At 54.5% G+C, this 19,016-nt stretch overlaps 2 protein-coding genes across 6 annotated transcripts in view; one reads left to right on the top strand and one right to left on the bottom strand.

Annotated features, from left to right (window-relative positions):
• DMAP1 (DNA methyltransferase 1 associated protein 1) overlaps nt 1–4,231 on the top strand; it is a 30,037-nt gene extending 25,806 nt beyond the window's left edge. For both annotated transcript variants that reach the window (XM_050977559.1, XM_050977560.1), the window contains exon 10: nt 571–4,231. In XM_050977559.1, coding sequence (XP_050833516.1) covers nt 571–917 — 347 coding nt within the window. In that variant the 3' untranslated portion in view covers nt 918–4,231. The remainder of the gene's footprint in view (nt 1–570) is intronic.
• Nucleotides 4,232–7,443: 3,212 nt separating this feature from the next.
• The window catches only part of ERI3 (ERI1 exoribonuclease family member 3), a 129,566-nt gene continuing 117,993 nt past the window's right edge, over nt 7,444–19,016 (bottom strand). For all 4 annotated transcript variants that reach the window (XM_009088657.4, XM_030226326.2, XM_050977562.1 and 1 more), the window contains one exon: nt 7,444–9,004. In XM_009088657.4, coding sequence (XP_009086905.1) covers nt 8,922–9,004 — 83 coding nt within the window. In that variant the 3' untranslated portion in view covers nt 7,444–8,921. The remainder of the gene's footprint in view (nt 9,005–19,016) is intronic.

Genomic DNA, 19,016 nt, shown 5'->3' with positions numbered 1-19,016 from the left:
CTGCAGAACTTGCCACTCTTCCTGGCTCTGTGTGTGTGCATGGTGGGATGCAGGAGAATGCAAGGTGTGGGGAGGTGATCTGATAGCTGCTGCTACAAACAGGTCTGTAACACAGCAGCAGAGCAGTTCTCTGCCTTGGACCTGCCCTGGGAGAAGCAATAAGAGAGGCAACAGAGCTCAGCCTGTCCACCTGTTGTTGGTGAAGGTGTAAGGAGCAGCAGGAGCTCTTTTGCCCTTTGCAGCAGTGTGGATCCAATCTCTCTACAAGATAGAACTCTCTTCATGTGACCTGGTGGGTAGCAAGGTTCAATCATCTGGTCTTCCATCATCCTTCACTTGCTGAGTCCTGGACTTTGCAGGTTCACCCTTAGTCCTTGGTCAGAACCAGAGGACAGCCTGAAAAATAGGAGTGCAGCCTATAGGGATACCAGTTGCTACTGATTCATGTTATTGGAGCGAGGCTCTTGGCATATCTTTGTGGGAATGAAAGAGCAGCTGAGACCTTTATAAGGATTTTCCATTGCAAGGTTGTAGGTCTGGGTGTTTACCAGGGGGTGTTTTTCTCCCTAGATCTTAACCCTATGCCTACAGAGGAGATTGTACAGATGTTCAACGAACTGCGGAGCGACCTGGTGCTGCTGTACGAGCTGAAACAAGCCTTTGCCAACTGCGAGTATGAGCTGCAGATGTTACGGCACCGCTACGAGGCCCTGGCCAAAGCTGGGAGCATCGGCCCCCTCAGCGTGGAAGGTGCCCATCCAGATGGCCAGACAGGGCTCGGCATCGAGGAGGGCAAGGGAGATACCAAGGACCAGATCATTGATGTAGTAGGAGCACCACTGACCCCCAACTCGGTGAGAAGGAAGGTCGGGGGGGCAGAACAGGGCGCACTCAGGTCTCCGACGCAGATGCCCTGACAAGCACTGGGGATGCTGCCCTGCTCTCCTTCCAGGCATGCGCGTCCGAGGGAGCAGAACACGCCTGTTCCCCCCCAAGTCCCAGTGCTGCTCTCTGGGCTTGTCTCCTGTGCTGGACAGTGTTCTTGGTGCTACAGGTGGGGTCAGCAGGGCTTTCTACATCCTGCATGCAGGCAGATGGCTTGGTGTGGGTGCCACTGTGGACCAAAGCGGTGAGGCTTTGGGTGATGAGAGCTTGTTCTAAGGCAGCAACGGTACAGCTGCAAACCTGAGGCATTTTCCCTCTAGACACAGCCTCTTGAAGGTTGCTCAGCAGAGGGAAGCAGGTGGGGAAAGCAGTCTTCAGGTGATGAGACATGACCTGCCTGAGACCCTGGAGTCAAGCAGTAGCCCTGCCTGGAGCAGGAGGCTTGGGAAGGACAGAGGTGTTTGAAGAGCAAAGGAGGGTTTTTATACCCTATTTCCAGTGCCAAGAAAGAAAAGCCTGGCCTAGGGCTTCTTCCAGTGCCGAGCCCTGTGGCAATGTCCTGTGCATGTACCTCTGCAGGATGTGAATCACCGGCCTCTCCTCCCTGCCTCCAGGAGGGCAGGTTGCCCAGCCCCTCACCACTGCCTCAGGGCCAAGGGTAAACCTGGGGATCAGCTGAGGCTGCTTTCCCCCTCTGTGCAGTCCCCTGGCACAGCTGAGCTGAACTGCCTGATGAAAGCTGCCCATCTCCACACCGTGGCATCCCCGACGCCTCCGACGCACTGCCCCTGGTAGCGGCACAGACCTTTACTTTCTAAAATGTATAATGTATTGCAGGATATTGAGAACACCTTATCTGTCAACGGCAGAGGCGACACGTTAACCTGGACTTGAGTAATGTCCTATTTGATTGTGACAATGTTGAGTCGTAAGGAAGAGTTCCACTGAGACAGGTTCATGTTTGTAAAGGAGTCTTTTGAATTATTTTTTTTCCCTACTGCATTCAATCTGGAATCTCACCCCTCCCTCCCTGCGGTCTGGAGTGTCCTGGTTTGCAAACTTTTTGGGCTGATTTACAGTACAGTTGGTCTCCCTTGAGCACTGGCTTGTTGGGAAGGTGGGAGAGATGGTGGTGGTGGCCATACCTGTAGGAGGAGGGAGCCCATATGTGTGTTTTGGACCACATTGTTCCTCAGTGCCACCTCCTGGAATTGGAAACAAAGGCATGGGCCCAGGCAGCACAGAGAGGGTTAAACTGACCTGGTCTCTGACATATTTGAAAGAAATATAATCAAGTTAATTCACTGCAAGGCAAATTCAGTACCTAAAGGGCCCCCATGTTAAATACAGCACTGACCTTTACCGGCTGATTACACAAAGACGACACAATTAGATTAGTCCAAGACAAAAGGTCAAGCACATTCACACTGTGACCATTTTTTGCTACCTTTTGGGGGGGGGCGGAAATTACATCCCAGCTGGAGGGGTATTTTGGAGAGGAAGAGAATGGGGCTGCTGTACCATGTTCTGCCTGGTTCAGATACGTTTGGAGAGTCAGGCAGGGCCTGGCAATGTGCTTGCCCTGAGCCTTTCTATGGTTGTTGGGCTATGTGGTGGTGGGAGAGAGAGATCAGCACCCTGCAGCCCACAGCCAGCTTTTCCCAAGACAGGCTGAGCTGAGTAGAGGTTATGTCCTGGAGATCCTCCCTGCCCTGCCCAGAGCTGGCAGATGTAGCTCCGGTGCCTCTTGTCCAGCATCATGACTGAAATTTGCCTCTGGAAGATGGTTGGGCTTGGTCAGCACTGAGAAGGGGGATGGCTGGTGGGTGCATGCATGTGTCCCCACCCTGCACAGCGATGGCCCCAAGGTGTCCCAGGCCGTGGTGGGGACAGCAGGGCCAGGACATGGTGCTGAGGAAGCAGCCTGTGGAAGCATGGTGCTTTTTGATGGCCATTCCTTCCCTTCCTCCTGCAGCCATGGGTGCTTTGCCATGATACATGCCCTTGTCCTGCTGCAGTGGTTTAACCCTGCCACGCCAGCCTTGAACTCCCAAGTTCAAGCATGTGCTTTGCCACTGAGCTGCCAGGGCCTTTGGGGGAATCATTTAATCTCCCTCCTTCAAATTCCTCTGAGTTGGAGAATCCCTTTGTGCTGTCTAGCACTGCCTGTCCATGGCACTCTACATGTTGGATTAAGCATGGATTAGTTCAGCCTCCAAACCAGCTGCTCTCCTGAAGCCAGATCTGTTTCCCTGGAGAGAAGTATCTTGCTCCAGATGTTGGAGGGAGTGAGTGGCAAAGCCAGGAATAGGACTAGGAGTCCTGACTCCTGAGCACTGCCTGGCATGTCTGGATTCCTTTCCAGGAATTGGAATGAATGGGCAAAGGCACACCAGGATCTTTTGAGATGCTGGTTTTGTCAGCAGCTGTCTGCCACCAGCCCGCTTGGCCAGCAGTGGGGATGGGGAACCTGTCAGCAGGGTGTGTTAGCCAGGCTGGGAGAGGCATCTGTCTCAGAGCCCGTGGGGCAGTGGGAAGCCTGGTGCTGTCCTGCCCTGCTTTGTCCACCACTTTTCTCCTACTCTGGTACCTGTCCACGCTCTCCCAGGGACTGCAGTGCCCATTGCTGACCATTAAAGCTGAGCTGGGATCCCCCTGGTGCTGTTTGAGGCTGACCCCGGTAGGGACTTTGCTCGGGGCCTTTGGGAGGTGAAAGGTGAGCCGAACTCGGAACAAATTAGTTCCAAGCAGAAGTTCAGCCAGTTACTCCAGATTGGATCCTTTGATTTCCGCAACTCAGACTCCACTCAGTGATCTGTAATGAGTGACTCTCAGAAATCCTCACATTGCAGCACTTTGTTCCTGAGCTCACAAGTCAGCCCATTAATGGGTAAAGGAAAGGACCTTGAGTCTAAGAAGTCTCGGGTTCAGAGTCAGAATTATTTGACTTTTAAGCTTCCTTTATCTGAACTCCTGCTGACTTCTTGTTTTCTGAGCCTGTTTGAAAGCTAGAAGTTACATTGTTAAGATCAAACATTCTCTCTTTCCAGATGGAGTTACAATATCTGTCTTTTATATATATATATTTTAATATATATAGTGTATATATACCAGGGTGTATATATATTCTTCTCTTTTTTTTAATCGTTCTTTCCATTAAAAGAAACTAGACTTGTAAGCTCTTGTAAATTATAATGTAAAACATTTTTTTTAACCAGACAGTTCCCAATTTTGCCCGAGGCAACTGGAATAGCTGTGCCACGGAAGGCAATAGGAAGGTGATTAATATGAATTTGTGACATATTTGAAAGATGGGTCTTTTGCCATATAAAGATTATCAAACACATGTGCTCTTCCCCATTAATTCTGCAGCCCTCCCAGGAAAGCCACAAAGCCCAGCTCCTTTGTTTCCAGGGTGGGTTTTTGTTTTTTTAAATGTACCTTTCGGTCCCCTTGATTACCCTGTATTTGATTTTTATAGGGCATCTGCTCACTCTGCTGTGTGGGTTCTCTGGCCCTTTTATTTCCCTGTTAATCGGATCCCACGAAGGCAGCGGTGCCAGGGCCTCTGACGAAATCCGTGTGTGTGTTGTATTTAACTTTCAGCCGTGCAAATTCCATGCTCTGTTTGCCGTCTGCCCTGCGGGAACTGGGGGCCGCTTCCCGCCAGGGGAGGCAGCAGGGCCTCCCACGACGTGCTCTGCCGCCGGGAGCAGGCAGGAGCAGGGATGGGCAGGCCTGGCTCCTTCCGGGTCCCTGCTGCCTTGTCCATCCCCTGGGCGCTTGTGGGCTGGGGCAGTGGCTCTGCAGGCCTTGGGAGCAGGGGAGGGCTGTGGGGCTGGGCACAACCGGCCCCAGACTGCAGTCCCTGTGCCTGTGCCATTGCCTGCCGTGCCTTGTGTCCTGGGGACCCGGGGCTCTGGCTCCTCGTGTCCCTACAGCAGCCAGCACACGGGTAGCTGGTAGCTGTGCCGTGCCTGGGGCACCCCACACACAGAGCCCAGCTCCGGGTGCTGACCCTGCCGTGGCTGCGGGCAGAGGGTCCGTGTGGTACCTGGCACAGTCTCACTGCAGTGCAGTGATGGGGCTGGGGAATGTCCCACTTGGTGACAATGGCCCTGACTGTCCTAGGGCTGGGTGCAGCCCTGAACCTTCTCTGTGCAGGGGAGTTCCTTGGAGCTTGCCAGCCTCGTTCGGGCGTGTTGGTGTGCACTGCCCAGAAAAGGGGTGGGTTTTTTGAGGAGCCCTGGTTTTCTGTCAGCCTCCTGATCTGCTCCTGGGCCACATCACAGCAGGTCTGGATGGCAGAGGAGCATTTCCAGGCTCTGCCCTGTCCCGTGTCAAACATCCCTGGCACAGCTGCCCATACCACAGAGCTGTTCTGCCTCTCTCTCAGCATCCTGTTCCTTAGGGCTTGGTGCATGCTGGCTTGCTTGGTCAGGGCTCCTGGGGCCACTGAGTTCTTGCAGAGCTCAGCCCCTTCCTCCTGACCATCCTAAAGCCTTGTTCATGTGAGGGAGGTAACATCCCCTGTGAGGGTGCCATCCCACCCCCTTGTCACTGCTGGATTAGCTCTGTCCCTCCTGTCATGCAGAGATCTGGCTCTGTCTTCAGCCAGGCAGTGTAGTTTATTTGGTACTGCCTGGAGTAATGCTGAAGCCCTGGGGCTAGCTCTGAGATGGGTGGATGTGTTTGCCACAACCCAGGTGCTCCTACCTGCTGTTCCTGTTTTTTTTTCTTTTTTTCTTCTTTCCTGTCTCCCTTTTGGAGCAGAGAAAGTGAAGGGAGTTGGCCTCCAGCTCCTTCTCCATCAAGAGGGTGAAGAAGCCATGAGCACTCTGTGCAGGGTAAGGATGAGGAGGTGGAGGGGCTGGACTGGCTGTCCCGGAGCCCCTAGGGACAGCTGGCTGCTTCCAGCCATGGAACAGGACAGGAGCCTTGCTGGGACAAACACTGCAGTGCTCCAGAGAAAAGTGGGAGCTATCCCCTGCCCCTGCCCAGTGCCATAGTTCTGACCCTATCTGACCTCTGGAGCAGTGCAACCTCCAGGCACATGTAGCAGGTGCTGGAGAGTTGCCCCAGGGACTCTGCCCCAAACCACCTATGGCTGCCCTGTAGCCTCTAGCCCTGGTGCATGGAGCTCTCTCACCCGAGTCCCAGGCAGGCTGGGTGCTACTGACCCTGTTGGGAGCTGCTGGCTGTCCCTGAGCCCATCTGCCTCAGTCACCAGGTGACAGCTGGAGTTGCTGCAGCCCCTGCTGCCTTTGAGGCTAGCATGTCCTGAGCCAGGCTGCTCCTGTGCTGCCCACACCAGGTTGGAGAGCTCCTTCTAGCATCCCACGTGCCCAGCCCTTGTATAGCTGCTCTCTTCCGGTAACTCTTGTGTGCCCGACACCTGCAAGCGCTGCCTTGCCTGCGTAAGGGGCTGTCCCTGCTGGAAACGCTCTTGTTGCCCCCAGCTCATTGTCAGTAGAGTTCCTCCTCCTGCTGCCCCGCCCAAGGCTCCAGTCTGGTGGGAGGGGCCCCTGGTTCCTGCATCTGACATTTTGCAGGGCCTTGGAGGGGCTGAGGCATCGCAGTGGGAGCCTGGGTATGTGGGCTGCCCACTGTGGGCACTGGTGCCCCTGGCTGTGTGCCCTGCTCTGGCTGATGCCCATCTGCCCACCCTGTATCCCCTACACCTGCCTTCCAAGTGTAACTTGCCATCATCGATCCACTGTGACAATGTCCTCTGAGTCACATTCTCGCCTGCAGGAGTAGAGGGCAAAGGCCAAGTTCTTAGTTTTCATAAAAAGCTAATTAGACGACTCCCATTGAAAAAGGGTCAATAAAGCTGATCAGGGGCTGCACAGATGGAACTGGTAAAACCCCTGTGCCTTTGCATGGAGCAAGTGGGCTGGACTGCCCCTGCCCTCTGGGAGCTGCCCACTTGGTGCTAGCTGGATACTTGCATTCCTGTCACCCAGTGGCACTCTGGCAGAGGGCAGGTCCCTTGGGCACCTGGATGCAGTGGTGGTTCCTGCACAGGTGGGTATGGCTCCTGCACCCCATAGCGTTGCACTTGTGGGGCAGAGCAGGTGCCCCAGGGTCCAGCAGAGCCACACTGGCTCCGTTCTGTAGCCAAGATACTCCAAATGCAGTGGCAGCTGTGTGGGTACAGTGTGCCAGGCTACAGAGTGGGGTGGCATGTGCCAGTGGGATGTAGTGGTGGCTGTCATCCTGCACTGGGCAGAAAACTGCATGGGGTGCACCCATGGATAAGGTCCAGCTGCGATGAGCTGGTGGGATCCTCAGGGCAGAGCTGCCTTGGGGCACGAGCAAACCCGAGGTAGTGGTGGGGCTGGTGCCCACCCACAGTGCCCATACTGGAGAGTAGGGCAGTGCTCCCAGCATCAGGGAACCTTGACCGTCCTTTCACAGCCAAAATCCTTGCCTTTTATGGGGAGCATGGGTGCTCCATGCCAACCCCAGGGAGCACCCTACTCCCACATATCCAGGTGGCACTCTCCTCCCTCTGCCCCCCATACAAACTTGCACATGCATGGGCACAGCCCGGGCTCCTTTACCCCCAAACTTTATTCATGTGGCACATTTACAGCAAGGATTGGAATAACTAGACAATGAAAATGCTGGGGTTGCATTATCGGTTGGTTTAACTGGAACACCACACACCATGCAGTCATGTACCGCCAAGTTCAGTGCCTGTATTGCCCTTCTGGCTGCCGTCACCGGCTTCGCTCCAGGCCATGCATGCACAGGCCTGGGGCTGCAGCCTCCCTGCAGGTCAGTGCCCGGACGAGGGCTCCATTCAGCAGGGCCCTGGGGCTGGGTGACACTGAGAGGACGTGCGCCCTCAGCCCGCCCCACGGCTCCCCCCAACCGCCCTGGCCAGCCGGGAGCCCACCCAGCCGGAGGGGATGTGCTCGGCAACTCTCAGGCAACAAGCCAGCTGCTGCTGAGCGTCCGCGGGGACCTGTGAGGGGCACAGCACGTGGGGGGCTGAGCCTCAGCTCGGAACCGAGGGAGGTTGGTGGGGAGCACGCTCAGGGGCCTGGGGCAATTTGCAGCTCCCCTGCTCAGGTACCTGTGGGCCGGGGGCCAGCGCGCGCTGGCACGTCCACCACCGGACACGGACATGGTGCTGTGGCGGGCTTGTCCCCATGGAGCTGGAATTGATCAGCAGGGACGAGGCAGGGCTGGGCATCCCACCCAGCCCCGCAAGAGGCACGAGCAGACGGAACGGGGACGGGACGGGGCTCCATGCGGACACTGTCACCTCCCTCCTGCCGCCCGCCTGTCCGCTGGGCCCCTGCCTCACTGAAGGGAGCCCTCCGGGACCCTGCAGCCCACGGTGGGGCTGCCAGGGGCTCTGCAGCGGAGAATACAGGCACTTCACCTTGAACATAAAGAGACGGATCGCGTTTGTCACATACAGGAGTCAGAGAGGGGTTAGTGTTGACTCAAAAAGGGGAAAAGGCGCTCAGGGAAGAGGCGGGGGGGAGCTGGCGGGGAGGGCGAGGGGGCGTCTCGACACTCTCAGCCTCCGTGAGTGCTGCCCGAGTGCAGGCACACACCGGCATCGCTGCAGCAGCCGTCAAGGCCTGAAAACATAAAACCAGAGAAGAGAAAGAAGAAGGGAAGGTGGGTATGGCCCATGCCAGGGTGGAGATGGGGGATGCTCTGGCTACGGGGTGGGAGAGGGAGGACGGGGTGGGATATGGAGGGAGGGACGGAAATCAGGAGCCAAAGAAAAAGAACGAACTACAAGTCTAAAATGTGGTGCAAGCGCCCTACGCGGCTGTCCGCTAGCATGGCATAATGTCCGGAGCAGCCCAGAGAGGGAGTCACATCAGGTCTACACAGATTTGCCTTCCCATATATACAACCTCTACTGGAGTTAACAGCTGAAATTGAGATTTTTTTTGTGTCGGTTCCTCTGGCCTCGGTTGCCGGGTTTTTTTTTTAATGCTGGAGCCCGTCCTCCCCGCCTCGCCGGCACCGGGCGCATGCAGCCCTTGCCTGGCTTGCCTCGGGGATCAAAAAGGTTTGGAGGTCTGCTTGAAGATGAAGCCTCTATGGGCCAGTGTCTTCATGATGTTGGCAATGTTCTTGCAGTCGTCTAAGGAGAAAGCACAGAGATACTGGGTTAGAGGCATGATCCAAACAAGAGTTGCTGGAGCAAGTTCCGAATCCCATGCTGGGCATGTGTCCTCACCAGTCCAGCTACTCTGTCCCAAGGACCTTGCAGTGATGTGGTGTGATTGCAGAGTTCCCAGTCCCAGCAATGGCCACCTGCATCCCAGAATGACCCAGCGCTTCACTGAGATGGATCCATGCCCTGACCTGAAGGTCAGGGTCATCCATGTCCCCACCAGAGCCAGCCCGTGGTGCCTCCTGACCAGAGTTTGACAAGTGGCACGTGGCTGGGATGGCAAGCCCCAGCCACTCCTGGTGCTGGGCTGTGGCAGAGCAGCCAGATGGGAAAGGGGAAGGCTCTGGTGTTATTTACCTGGGACTAAACTCAGGCACCGTTTGCTAAAATAGAAGCTGGGCTTAAATTGATTCCTAGTGTCTATATTTCATGTTGAAAATTGGCTTGTAAATCCATGTTTTGATCTATGAGGGCCGTCTCCTTAAGAAAAAGCAAGAGTAAATGTGTAATTTCTCCCTTGACAGCACACGGCGCAGAGGCGATCCTTCTTCCCGCTCCCCTCCGTTTCGGGACAGCTCCACTCGTTCCGATTACCACTCTTTCTTCCTCGCCCCACGCCTTGATGTCTCCATTTCATTACCGCCCGCCCATTTATCAAGCTGTTACCGTAAGGGTGACTTTGCCCACTTGCGTGTGGCAGCGGGGCCTGGCTGACACGGGGAGAGGGTGCCCCGGGAGGGGGGTGCAGGCAAGGCCCCCCTCTCCCTGCCGCTGCTCGATGGATGTTGTGGTGGAGGGAAGGCTGCATCATTACTGATGTGTAAATGATAAAGAAGCCTCCACATCCATCTCCCAACTGTAAATCCAGGGAGTGCTTTATAATCAAGCTACAGCGATAATAATGTGAAATTAGGTCTCTCTATCAACGGGAGGAGGCCTTTTAATCACAGCTTAAAGGGTGCAAACGCTGTTTATCATAATTGAACTGTATCCGGGCTAATTGTGGCCATATTTCACTGTCTAGGAGACAGCAGGCTGCCTGCTGACAGTGCCGCGTGCCGGATTGAGGGCCCCCCGCAGCCGGGCAGCGCTGTCCTGCTGCCAGGCATCTGCCAGCAGGGATGGGGCTGCCCGGCCTCCTGGATGCTCCCTGCCACATCAGCAGCACTGCCCAGCCCCGCTGTGCCCAGTGACCCGCTGGCAAAGCCATCTCCTGTCCCCCAGCGTCTGTTCAGGACTTTCTCCCTGTGCAGCTCCCCAAGGGTCTGCCATGAGCTGCCAGGCTCCTGGCTGGCAGTGAAAGAGGTAATGTCCCCATCAGTGCCACCTGCCTCTGGAGTGTCCCCGAGACCCTCTCGTGGCACCGTTTCCTGTCACAAGTGTGCCAAGCAGGTGACAGCAGCTGGGGCATGAGGACAGCCCAACAAAGGAGGGGGGCTGGCATGGGGGCAGAGGTGAGTCCATCTCTCTGCCTTTGTACTCTCTGCTGCCCAAGGTGATACTGATAGCTGTATAAGGCCCCTGGAGGTGACAGGTGTCCTGCCCAGCCAAGCCACAGTGCCAGCTCCTGCTGCTGTCACTTGTTCCCACACAAGCTATCCCCTTGCTGTCCTTAGTATCACCTGTTCCATCTCATCCCCCAGGCAACTGAGCCTTTTGGAAAACCCTCAGCCCTTGATCAGCCCTTGGAGTCAGCTGCCAGTGGGATCTAATAGCCACACAAGTGGCTTGAAAGCTGGGAAACAGAGGTAAGAGGAGTGCAACTGTCTGTGGTCAAAGTACCCCCACCCAGCCAGCCCAGGCCTGGTACCCCCAAAAAGTAACAGCAAAGCAAATCCTGGAGCTGTGGTAGACGGGTGACAAGCGAGTAGTTCGGATGTGAAAGCACAGCCCCAGGTGTCCCACTGCCAGCCACACAGCCTGCAGCCTTGCCCCAAGCTGGAGTAAGCACTAGGGCTTGACTATTGCTCCATATTGCTGAGGGGGAACTGCACAGAGACCTGGGCAGCTGCCAGACAGGCAGTGAGACCCCATGGCACTTCCTGGAATTCCCAAGCTGGTCCCTGGGGACACCGTCTGCTTCCTGCACCCCATCATTTGTCTCCCCAAAACCCCAGTTGCTCTGTTGCCAGGTGCCAGCTGTGGGAGACACCTTGAACTCTGAGATGCCACCTTGCGAAACTGGTGGGACCCAGTTGGGTCAATGCCACCCACATGCCCCTGCTGCCAGTGCTGTCCTTGCTGTCCCAAACTATGCCACAGCCCCTGGCAGCAAGTGTGCCAGGCAGCAAGTGTGCCAGGCTTGTCATACATCATTTAGTGAGACTCATTCCAAATCAGTGCTAAGGTAAACACGCTTATTATAATTATCCATGTAAAAAAAAAAATCAACAACAGCAGAACAACTTTCTAATATGCAATTACAGCCATCTATTGATTTTACAATGTAATCCGCTCCGATTGATTTAATAACACAATTATAGGCTGGCTCTCGGGATATTAGAGTGGGAGATTTTCATAAACTCCAAAGCAAAAAACTAAGCGGCTTTTAAAACAACACAGTCAGATGGCTGTTTGGGGAATTATTAACAATATGAAATCCTCTAAATCTGGCCGTCGTTACCTTGTGAAAGGAATTTCTATTACAAAAATGGCAATTGACAGCCTAAGAGAGCGCGACTGGGATTGCTCTGCTGCTTTTCAGTGCTTAATCCATCGCAGAGGTGACCACGGGGCAGGGGACAAGCAGAGTCCGAGGAGGGCACGGGCAGCCCTGCCCACGCTGTAGCCCCCACCCAGCCCAGCTCTCCCTGGGGGGCACAAGGCTGTGGCGGTGCTGCCCCGGCACCCAGGCTGGCACCCACCAACCACTCCCATCTGGTGCCCCTACCTGGGGCCGTGGAGGCTGGCAGGTCGCAGAGACCCCCTCACCTTGATCCCCATCCTGGCACATTTGGTGTGTCCCAGCCCCAGACACCTCCAGGGGCCTGAGGGGTGCCTAGCTGTGTCCCAAGGCTGAGCAGGGTGATGGGGTGAAGGTGGTCCCACGCTGATGGCCAGCATGGCTCTGCACAGGCGCACACATGCATGCACGCACCCCCGCTCTCCTCCCGCTCACTCCCTCAATGTATTCCCGACTTTATGGGCACATTTTTCTTGTCAAGCTGACAGGGTTGCTAAGTGGATTTCTCCCTGATATGCGGACGGATTATCACATTACTCCAATGTCCTACACAAACATATTACTTTATATTCAATAGCCCTAATGAATATAAACTGCTTTTTCTCTTTTTTGGGGTGGGGGGTAATCTATAGATTTTTAATGAGGGCACTATTAACTCCCTCCTCTTTAAAACAGACTTAGGTGCAGCCTCTGAGTAGAAAATCAATGGTGTTATTGTAGGAATATTGTATATTGATATTGTAATAATAAGATGCAATTGATTTAGGGGTGTTGTGCGGTGTGTGTGAAAGGGGTGAGCCTGGGGTTATCATGCAAACAGAGCAGTGGCTCTGCCCTGCCTCCCTGCCCCTCACCTTGCTGTGCTGTTTCTGAGCATCGCCCCATGTCCCTGTGCAGTGGCCTAGGATGGCTGGGGTTGAAGTGCCCTGAGGTGCTGGGTTCTGGAGCTGGCTACCTCTGGGACTCTCCTTGGGTCCAGCTGCCAATGCAGTGTGGGGTAATGTGACACGCCAGCCTCCACTCACCCTGGCTGGCTTAGTCCACTAGGTTTTAACCCTCCTGCCCCTGTGTTTCAGCATTACCCACACACTGGCCTGACACCCTCATTTCAGCCCTCTCCATGTCCTGCCAAGCTCTTGTTGCAGTGACAGCCAAGGACAGTGACATGTGCACACGCATGGGGCAGCAGGATGCTCTCCTAAGTTTAGGCTGGAGTTTGTGGCCGTGCAGCATCACTGGCTGCCTTGTCATTGGAGGGGCACAGACATTCCTATTGCACTCCTCTGTTGAGATGGCAGGAGAAAGCCCCCAGCCTGTGGCACTGGGCTGACTGCCTGGCGTGTGCCCTCCCACCAGCCACTGCATGGCAGCACTGCTGTGAACCCAGCATGAGCTCGAGGATTCCATCAGCACGAGTCTGTGCTGCTGGATCGGGCTTCCGGGAGCAGCAATGCTCACTCCAGGAGAGCATCACCTTCACATCCAGCCCAGGCACTGGGGAGGAGGGTAGGGCCTACGTGTGCTGCCCTGCCAGCATTTCTCCCACCTCCCCACAGGATCAAACCACACAGACACCTCCACCACGGGGCCTCAGGGGACTGAGTGCTGCTGCAACCACCGTGCACTGGGCCGAGACGCTTCCGGAGCACGGAGGGAGCTTTTCCATCCCAGCAGCTGCCCCACTGGGCTGTGGGTGGTCAGGGACTGCAGGGCCCCCCCAAACGTGCTCATTTGGAGGCAACCCCACTGCACCTGTGCTATGGCCGGGAAGACGGATCACCCCCGGCCCGAGCTGAGCAGGTCCATATTTAAACTGTCCCCATGCTTTATGGGCTGTACCAGAACTGATGCTCAGGCGCCGAGGGGCCATTTGTCAATGTTCTAATGGCAGATTACTGTTAATGAATAATATCACTGCTGCCTTTGTATAACAGCTCCCTGCAAAGCGGAAACAGGCCCACCCGGCCACTGCCACTCGGAGCGTCCCCACTGTCGCCCCTGGGTCACAGCAGGTGGCCCTGTGAGCGGCAGCAGCTGTATGGACCTCAGAGATCTCACAAAGTCTGGCACTGCTGCTGGCGTCCCCAGCAATCATGAATGGGAGCACTGGGTGCTGTGTCCCCACAGTGGGCTGTGCTGCTCCCTGTGAGCAGGAATGTCAGTGTCAGGGCAGGGAGTGACAGCATTTTCCCAGCACACAGAGCCAGGCTCTTGTGTCACTCACCTGTCCACACTGGAGCTAGATTCTGATCTGAATCCATCCCTACCATGACACGCTGGTTAAGGTGGGGACCCCAGGATGCCCACATAGTGGCGACAAGGACGTGTCAGAACCAAGTGCTCCCAGCTCCCAGGGATCCACAGGGATGCCAGGGATGGTCCTGCCGAGCTGCTCCCAAATTAATGGCCTCATAATCCAGCGCATGGGGCAAGGGGCTGTGCGTGTCCCGCACAGCCGGCAGGTATATTAGGTGGAGCTGACAGCGACGTGCAGAATATTAAGAATAACTTACCTCATTATCTGCAATTACGTTACTGCCACACACCTCATTTCTTCATGAAGAAAAGAAAATTAGTTTTATATTGACTTCATCCCAGTGCCTCCCTGCCTGCCCCGCCACAGAGTGCCCGCACAGGCTCTGAAGAGGGGTTGGACACAATTAATACTCATCCTTCCTCAACCTGTGTCTGTCCCAGAGGGACATGATGCCTGTCCCACTCCCTGCACACTGGGGTCAGCAAGACCTCCAAATCCAGTTTACCCCAGCAGGGACACTGGAGCAGGGAGGCCCTATATCTGAAAGTTCCCAGGTCAGTAGGAAGAGTAGCAAAAGGTGACCAGTCTTGACCATCAACCTGCTGCCTTGGGCACTTTCTTTCTGCCACCCAGGCTGGTCACTGTCACCCTGTAGAAGACAGGATGCTTCCTCCATCCTCTGCACTGGGAACCACTCTTCCCATCATGCACCTACCATGATGACCATCTCCCAAGGCAGAGCTGGGTGGCTGGGCCATCTGCACTGCCAAGATACCCAGCTGCTGAGACACCTTCCAGCCCCACAGGCTGCTGGACAGCCTGGCACAGGTGATGTCATGTGGGCAAACCATGACAGCTGGGGCATCCCTGCTGGAAGGAATGGGCAGCAGGGGCTGAGCTTGCAATGTTACCAACAACTCCTGGAGCCATGAGCCCAAAGGGCACTAATGTTGCTGGGTCCAAGGGTGACCCAGGGTGTACAGAGACCTCAGCTTGTCCTTCAGCCTCTGTGTCTGTTCCTGCACACGCAGCATCCCTGGCTGGCAGCCTTCCCTGAGCAAACAAAGCGAATGCTGCCATCACCCCGCTCCTGGCTGTGGCCACTCACTGTCCAGGAGAGAAGGGGAGCGGCGTGCACAGCAATACAGGGAAAAAAGCCAATTTCATCTTTATTAGAAGGAGATTTCTCTTTTAGTAATAAGCACACTTCAAATAATTAGCGTGTTTTACGTAATAATGAAATTATGGAAATGCGGGCCACTTATTCAAACAAGTCACCATTACCATATTTTTAAATATTAGACTTAATTAGAGTTTATCACTTCAGAGAAGTACGAGGAGTGGAGATTTTTTTCCTTTACAAAAAAAATCCTCATAAAGTGTTTATTAAGAGCGGGTAAGAAGGGGATAATGATCTGTTTGGAAATTAAGGCAATCAAACATTTAATGCTCTGCACTCCTGTAGGCAAAAGCATTCAAATGAGTCAATTATACATCCATTATCCAGGCACGATTAAACAAGGCAGGACGGGGAATTTGTCCTCCGCATCATGCGATTGTCGCGAGGACTTATGTCCACTTAAAGGCAGCTAATAAAACACTAAACTTGGGAAGAAGAGGAAAAGAGGACTGAGCCAAGGGAAGAAAAGGGAAGAGAGGCAGCGGGTCAGCAGGACTGCAGAGGGGTGAGGGTGGGAGGTGGGCAAGGATGGAGCTGTGTCTACATCCCAGCCCTTCATAAATCAAAGTAATTAAGTTAACATGAAAATCAACTTCACCATCCCGTTAAATTACAGCATTTGCATATTAGGACTCAAATGAAGTAGGTAGCAGGCAAGGGGGCTGGGAGGGGAGGAGGAATGGGGGGGTCAGGGGAGAAGGATAGGGAGAACAGTGCACCAAAAAGGGAACCATTTATTACGGTGAATAACTAATTTCAGAATTTATAGCGCTGGATTTTCGTTCCTGTGCCATTTATATTACAGAAGGAAATTAAGGGGCGGGCAGGAGGCTGGCTGGACATCTTTCTGCGTTATTGCTTGTCTGCCATTTGCAAATCATTATTAATTGTGGCCCGTGTCGCTGGTGCAGCAGGGCAGGGTGCCTGGACAGCCAGAGCAGACACACATATCTCTTCATCAGGACCCCAGCCGCTAGCCCTGGAGAGCCAATTACCCCTCCCTGATTGGTATCAGATAAGGAGGGAATTTTTACAAATTAGGGAATAAATAGAATTTCCACACGTGAAGCAGGGAGGGCTTGAGAGGCAGTAATGAAAAACGATACATCACCATCAGCCAGACAACCCTATTCATACGCCGATGCATTACACTCACTACTCATAATCCCACCGAGTGACAGACATCCGCCGAGCCGGAGGGAGCGCATCCCCACGGCCGGCCCGCTCCGGAGCACGCTCTCCAGCCACCGCGCCCTTGTGGCTGGCCAGGGAGGTCCCCGTTCCACCAGCCCCGGGGCACAGCCTCTGCCGTGACCTCGAGGGCTGCCCACAGCCTGCACAGCATTACTCAGCTGTGCAGGCAATGGGAACAGACCTCCTGGCACAGGAGCAATCCGTGCTCCGGAGCCCAGCAGGACAAGCCTCCAAACTCAGTCCTGAGTTTGGTGGTTAAAGTCACCCAGCTGAATCCAAGCCTCTCACAAGTCTCCTGCATCCCTGTGGGTAAAGCACATCTTCCCCAAAATTATCCAGTCCAAACTGGAACCTGAAGAAGACTGCCCCCTCCCTTGGTGACTAAGAGCAGCATCCTGCTATTACAGGATCCCTATCCAATTTCTGAATTGTACTTGCCTTTTTGTACTCTTCAGTCCCCAAATCAGCTCCCAAAGCTCTCAGCTTTGCTGCTCAGCCAGTCCTGGGTACCCCAGAGCAGTGAAATCCCTGTGTCACCTTGTAAGCAGCGCTGGGCTCAAAAATGCCACAGGAGCAAAGGATGCACTCCTATATGGCTCTGCTCCATTAAGAATGGGCTCAGGATAGAATGTCTCCATTTCCCTTAAGCCGCTGAGGCAGCCCCAACACCAGCCCTTGCTCAGCGCAGACCCCAGAGCCACCAGCTGCCTGTGTTCCCCACAGCAGCACACCCACTTCCAGACCGTGGCAGCTCCCTGTGGCAGCTCCTTTTCCTGGGCTGTGACAGTGCTGGATGGCCCTGGGAAAACAGCAGGCATCCAGCTAACGGGGCCTGGCATGTGGCTGGCCTCAGAAAGAGCAAATCCTGGAAGTGCAGGGACCCTGGTGACATTGGTGAGCCCAGTCTGCTCTGTGCTCCCCAGTGCTGGAGCCGCGCGCCTCCGCGCCTGTAATTAGCTCTCCCTTATGACAAGCACGTCACTAAACAAAATGCTCGGCAGATCAATCTTGCCTGTAAGTCACGCAGCCTTTAATTTATTCAGCATACAATGTCGCCCCACCGCTGGCTTCCTGTAATTTATACCGTACACTGTCGTGTATTATTTAACTCGTCTGAGTGTTTTACAGCTCCCCTCAAAGTCGCCATGCAAAATAAAGTCATGGCGGGGCACTGGCAAGGTGCAGGGAGGGTGCAAACTGCCCTCTTGCTGATATGGGATCCCGGTCTGGCTCAGGGACAAGGTGATGGTGACAAGTTGCTGCAGAAGTTGGTGGCTTGGACCCTCCTTGTGGGTGGGAATGAGAATGGAAGATGGAGCCCCAGAGGAGCCCAGTAAAGGGCTCCAGTGCTGGTGATTCCTTAGAGGAGGAAAGAATGCTGGCGGAGGGAGAGAGCAGCAGGACTCTTGTCTGGCCCTGAAAGCAGGAGAGAGGTCCTACCCCAAAGCTGGAGTAGGGACTGGGGTTAGACTGGGCTGAGAGGTGGCCAGTGGCTGGTGCAGCTGCTCTGAGCAGTTCATCAAGAGCTTGTCTGTGGCCGTGCAGCTGAATGGAAACAGTCAGTGATGTAGAGCTGGATATCCTCCACAGGGAAGGTTAAAACCTCTGTTCAGTGTAAAGTTGCCATATCTAAGCACTTATGATCATGATATTTATGGCTAGTTTATTCCAGGCTGTTAAAGGCAGCAGTAGTTATCCACAGATAAAGGGAATTCAACTCCCTTGACACCTTTTCTCCCTGCAGTGAAGGCATGCCTGGCAGAGCTGGGTGCTAGTGGTGCTGTAACTCATCTGATGGTCCCTGCCTGAGGCAGCACAACGGCCAGACACGCAGATGCTTGGCATGGCAGGGATGGTGGCTCTGTTTCTAGCGTGTGGGAGCTGTGGGCACAGACATGGGAGATGCTGTCTCCCTGCCCCTGACTGATGCTGCTGGGGCCAGGTGGTCCCCGGGCTGCAGGGAACAGTTTGGTTTGACCTCCACCACTGCTGCTGGCTCTGTTCCACATCCAGCTCCTGACATCCAGTCCCTTCACTGGGATTGGGACCCTAATTAGGGAGAAATTTCAAGATAGAGATGAGTGAGTTTATAAAGCTGAGTTTCTCCTGCCTGAGTGACATGAGATGTCAGAGAAAGGAAATAAAAGGCAAGAATGCAATTCCAGTGCTGCCAAGAGTGTGCCGCAAGTCCTAATGGAAAGTTCTCCGGCTCTTTAAAGCTTGGTCAGATGGCCTAGTTATAGCTTTAAAAGGACCAAGAATCAAACTGTGATGCTGCACTCGAAGCCTTCAAATAAAGTGAGCTGTGTTTCTGCAAGTCCGGCGAGGCAGAGGCAGGCGATTACACAGAGGAGGGCAGGTCTCTCTATCTTGGAGGGAGACCTACCTATTTTTAAACATTAGCTCTAAATCAGCAGCTCACCTCTTTGTCTAACCCAAACCCTCTCTCGCCTTCTGGAGGAGAGATCAAACACCAGCCCTGCTGCCATTGTTTCTCTCCCAGCGAGATGGATGCGGGACTGTAATCTTCCCACAAAGCTGCACGCTTCAAAGGTATCAAAAGTGCTTATTAAAAGTCCTTGGAAAGTAATTTAATAACATCCCAAAAGGCTGGAAAAATCAACGCTGGCAGCTCAAAATATAACCTGGCAAAGGAGATGGCCCC

The sequence above is a fragment of the Serinus canaria genome, chromosome 8 (assembly GCF_022539315.1).
Source record: "Serinus canaria isolate serCan28SL12 chromosome 8, serCan2020, whole genome shotgun sequence".
NCBI lineage: Eukaryota > Metazoa > Chordata > Aves > Passeriformes > Fringillidae > Serinus > Serinus canaria.
Note: the sequence above shows the minus strand (reverse complement) of the source record. Positions and strands in the feature narration are given on the sequence as shown.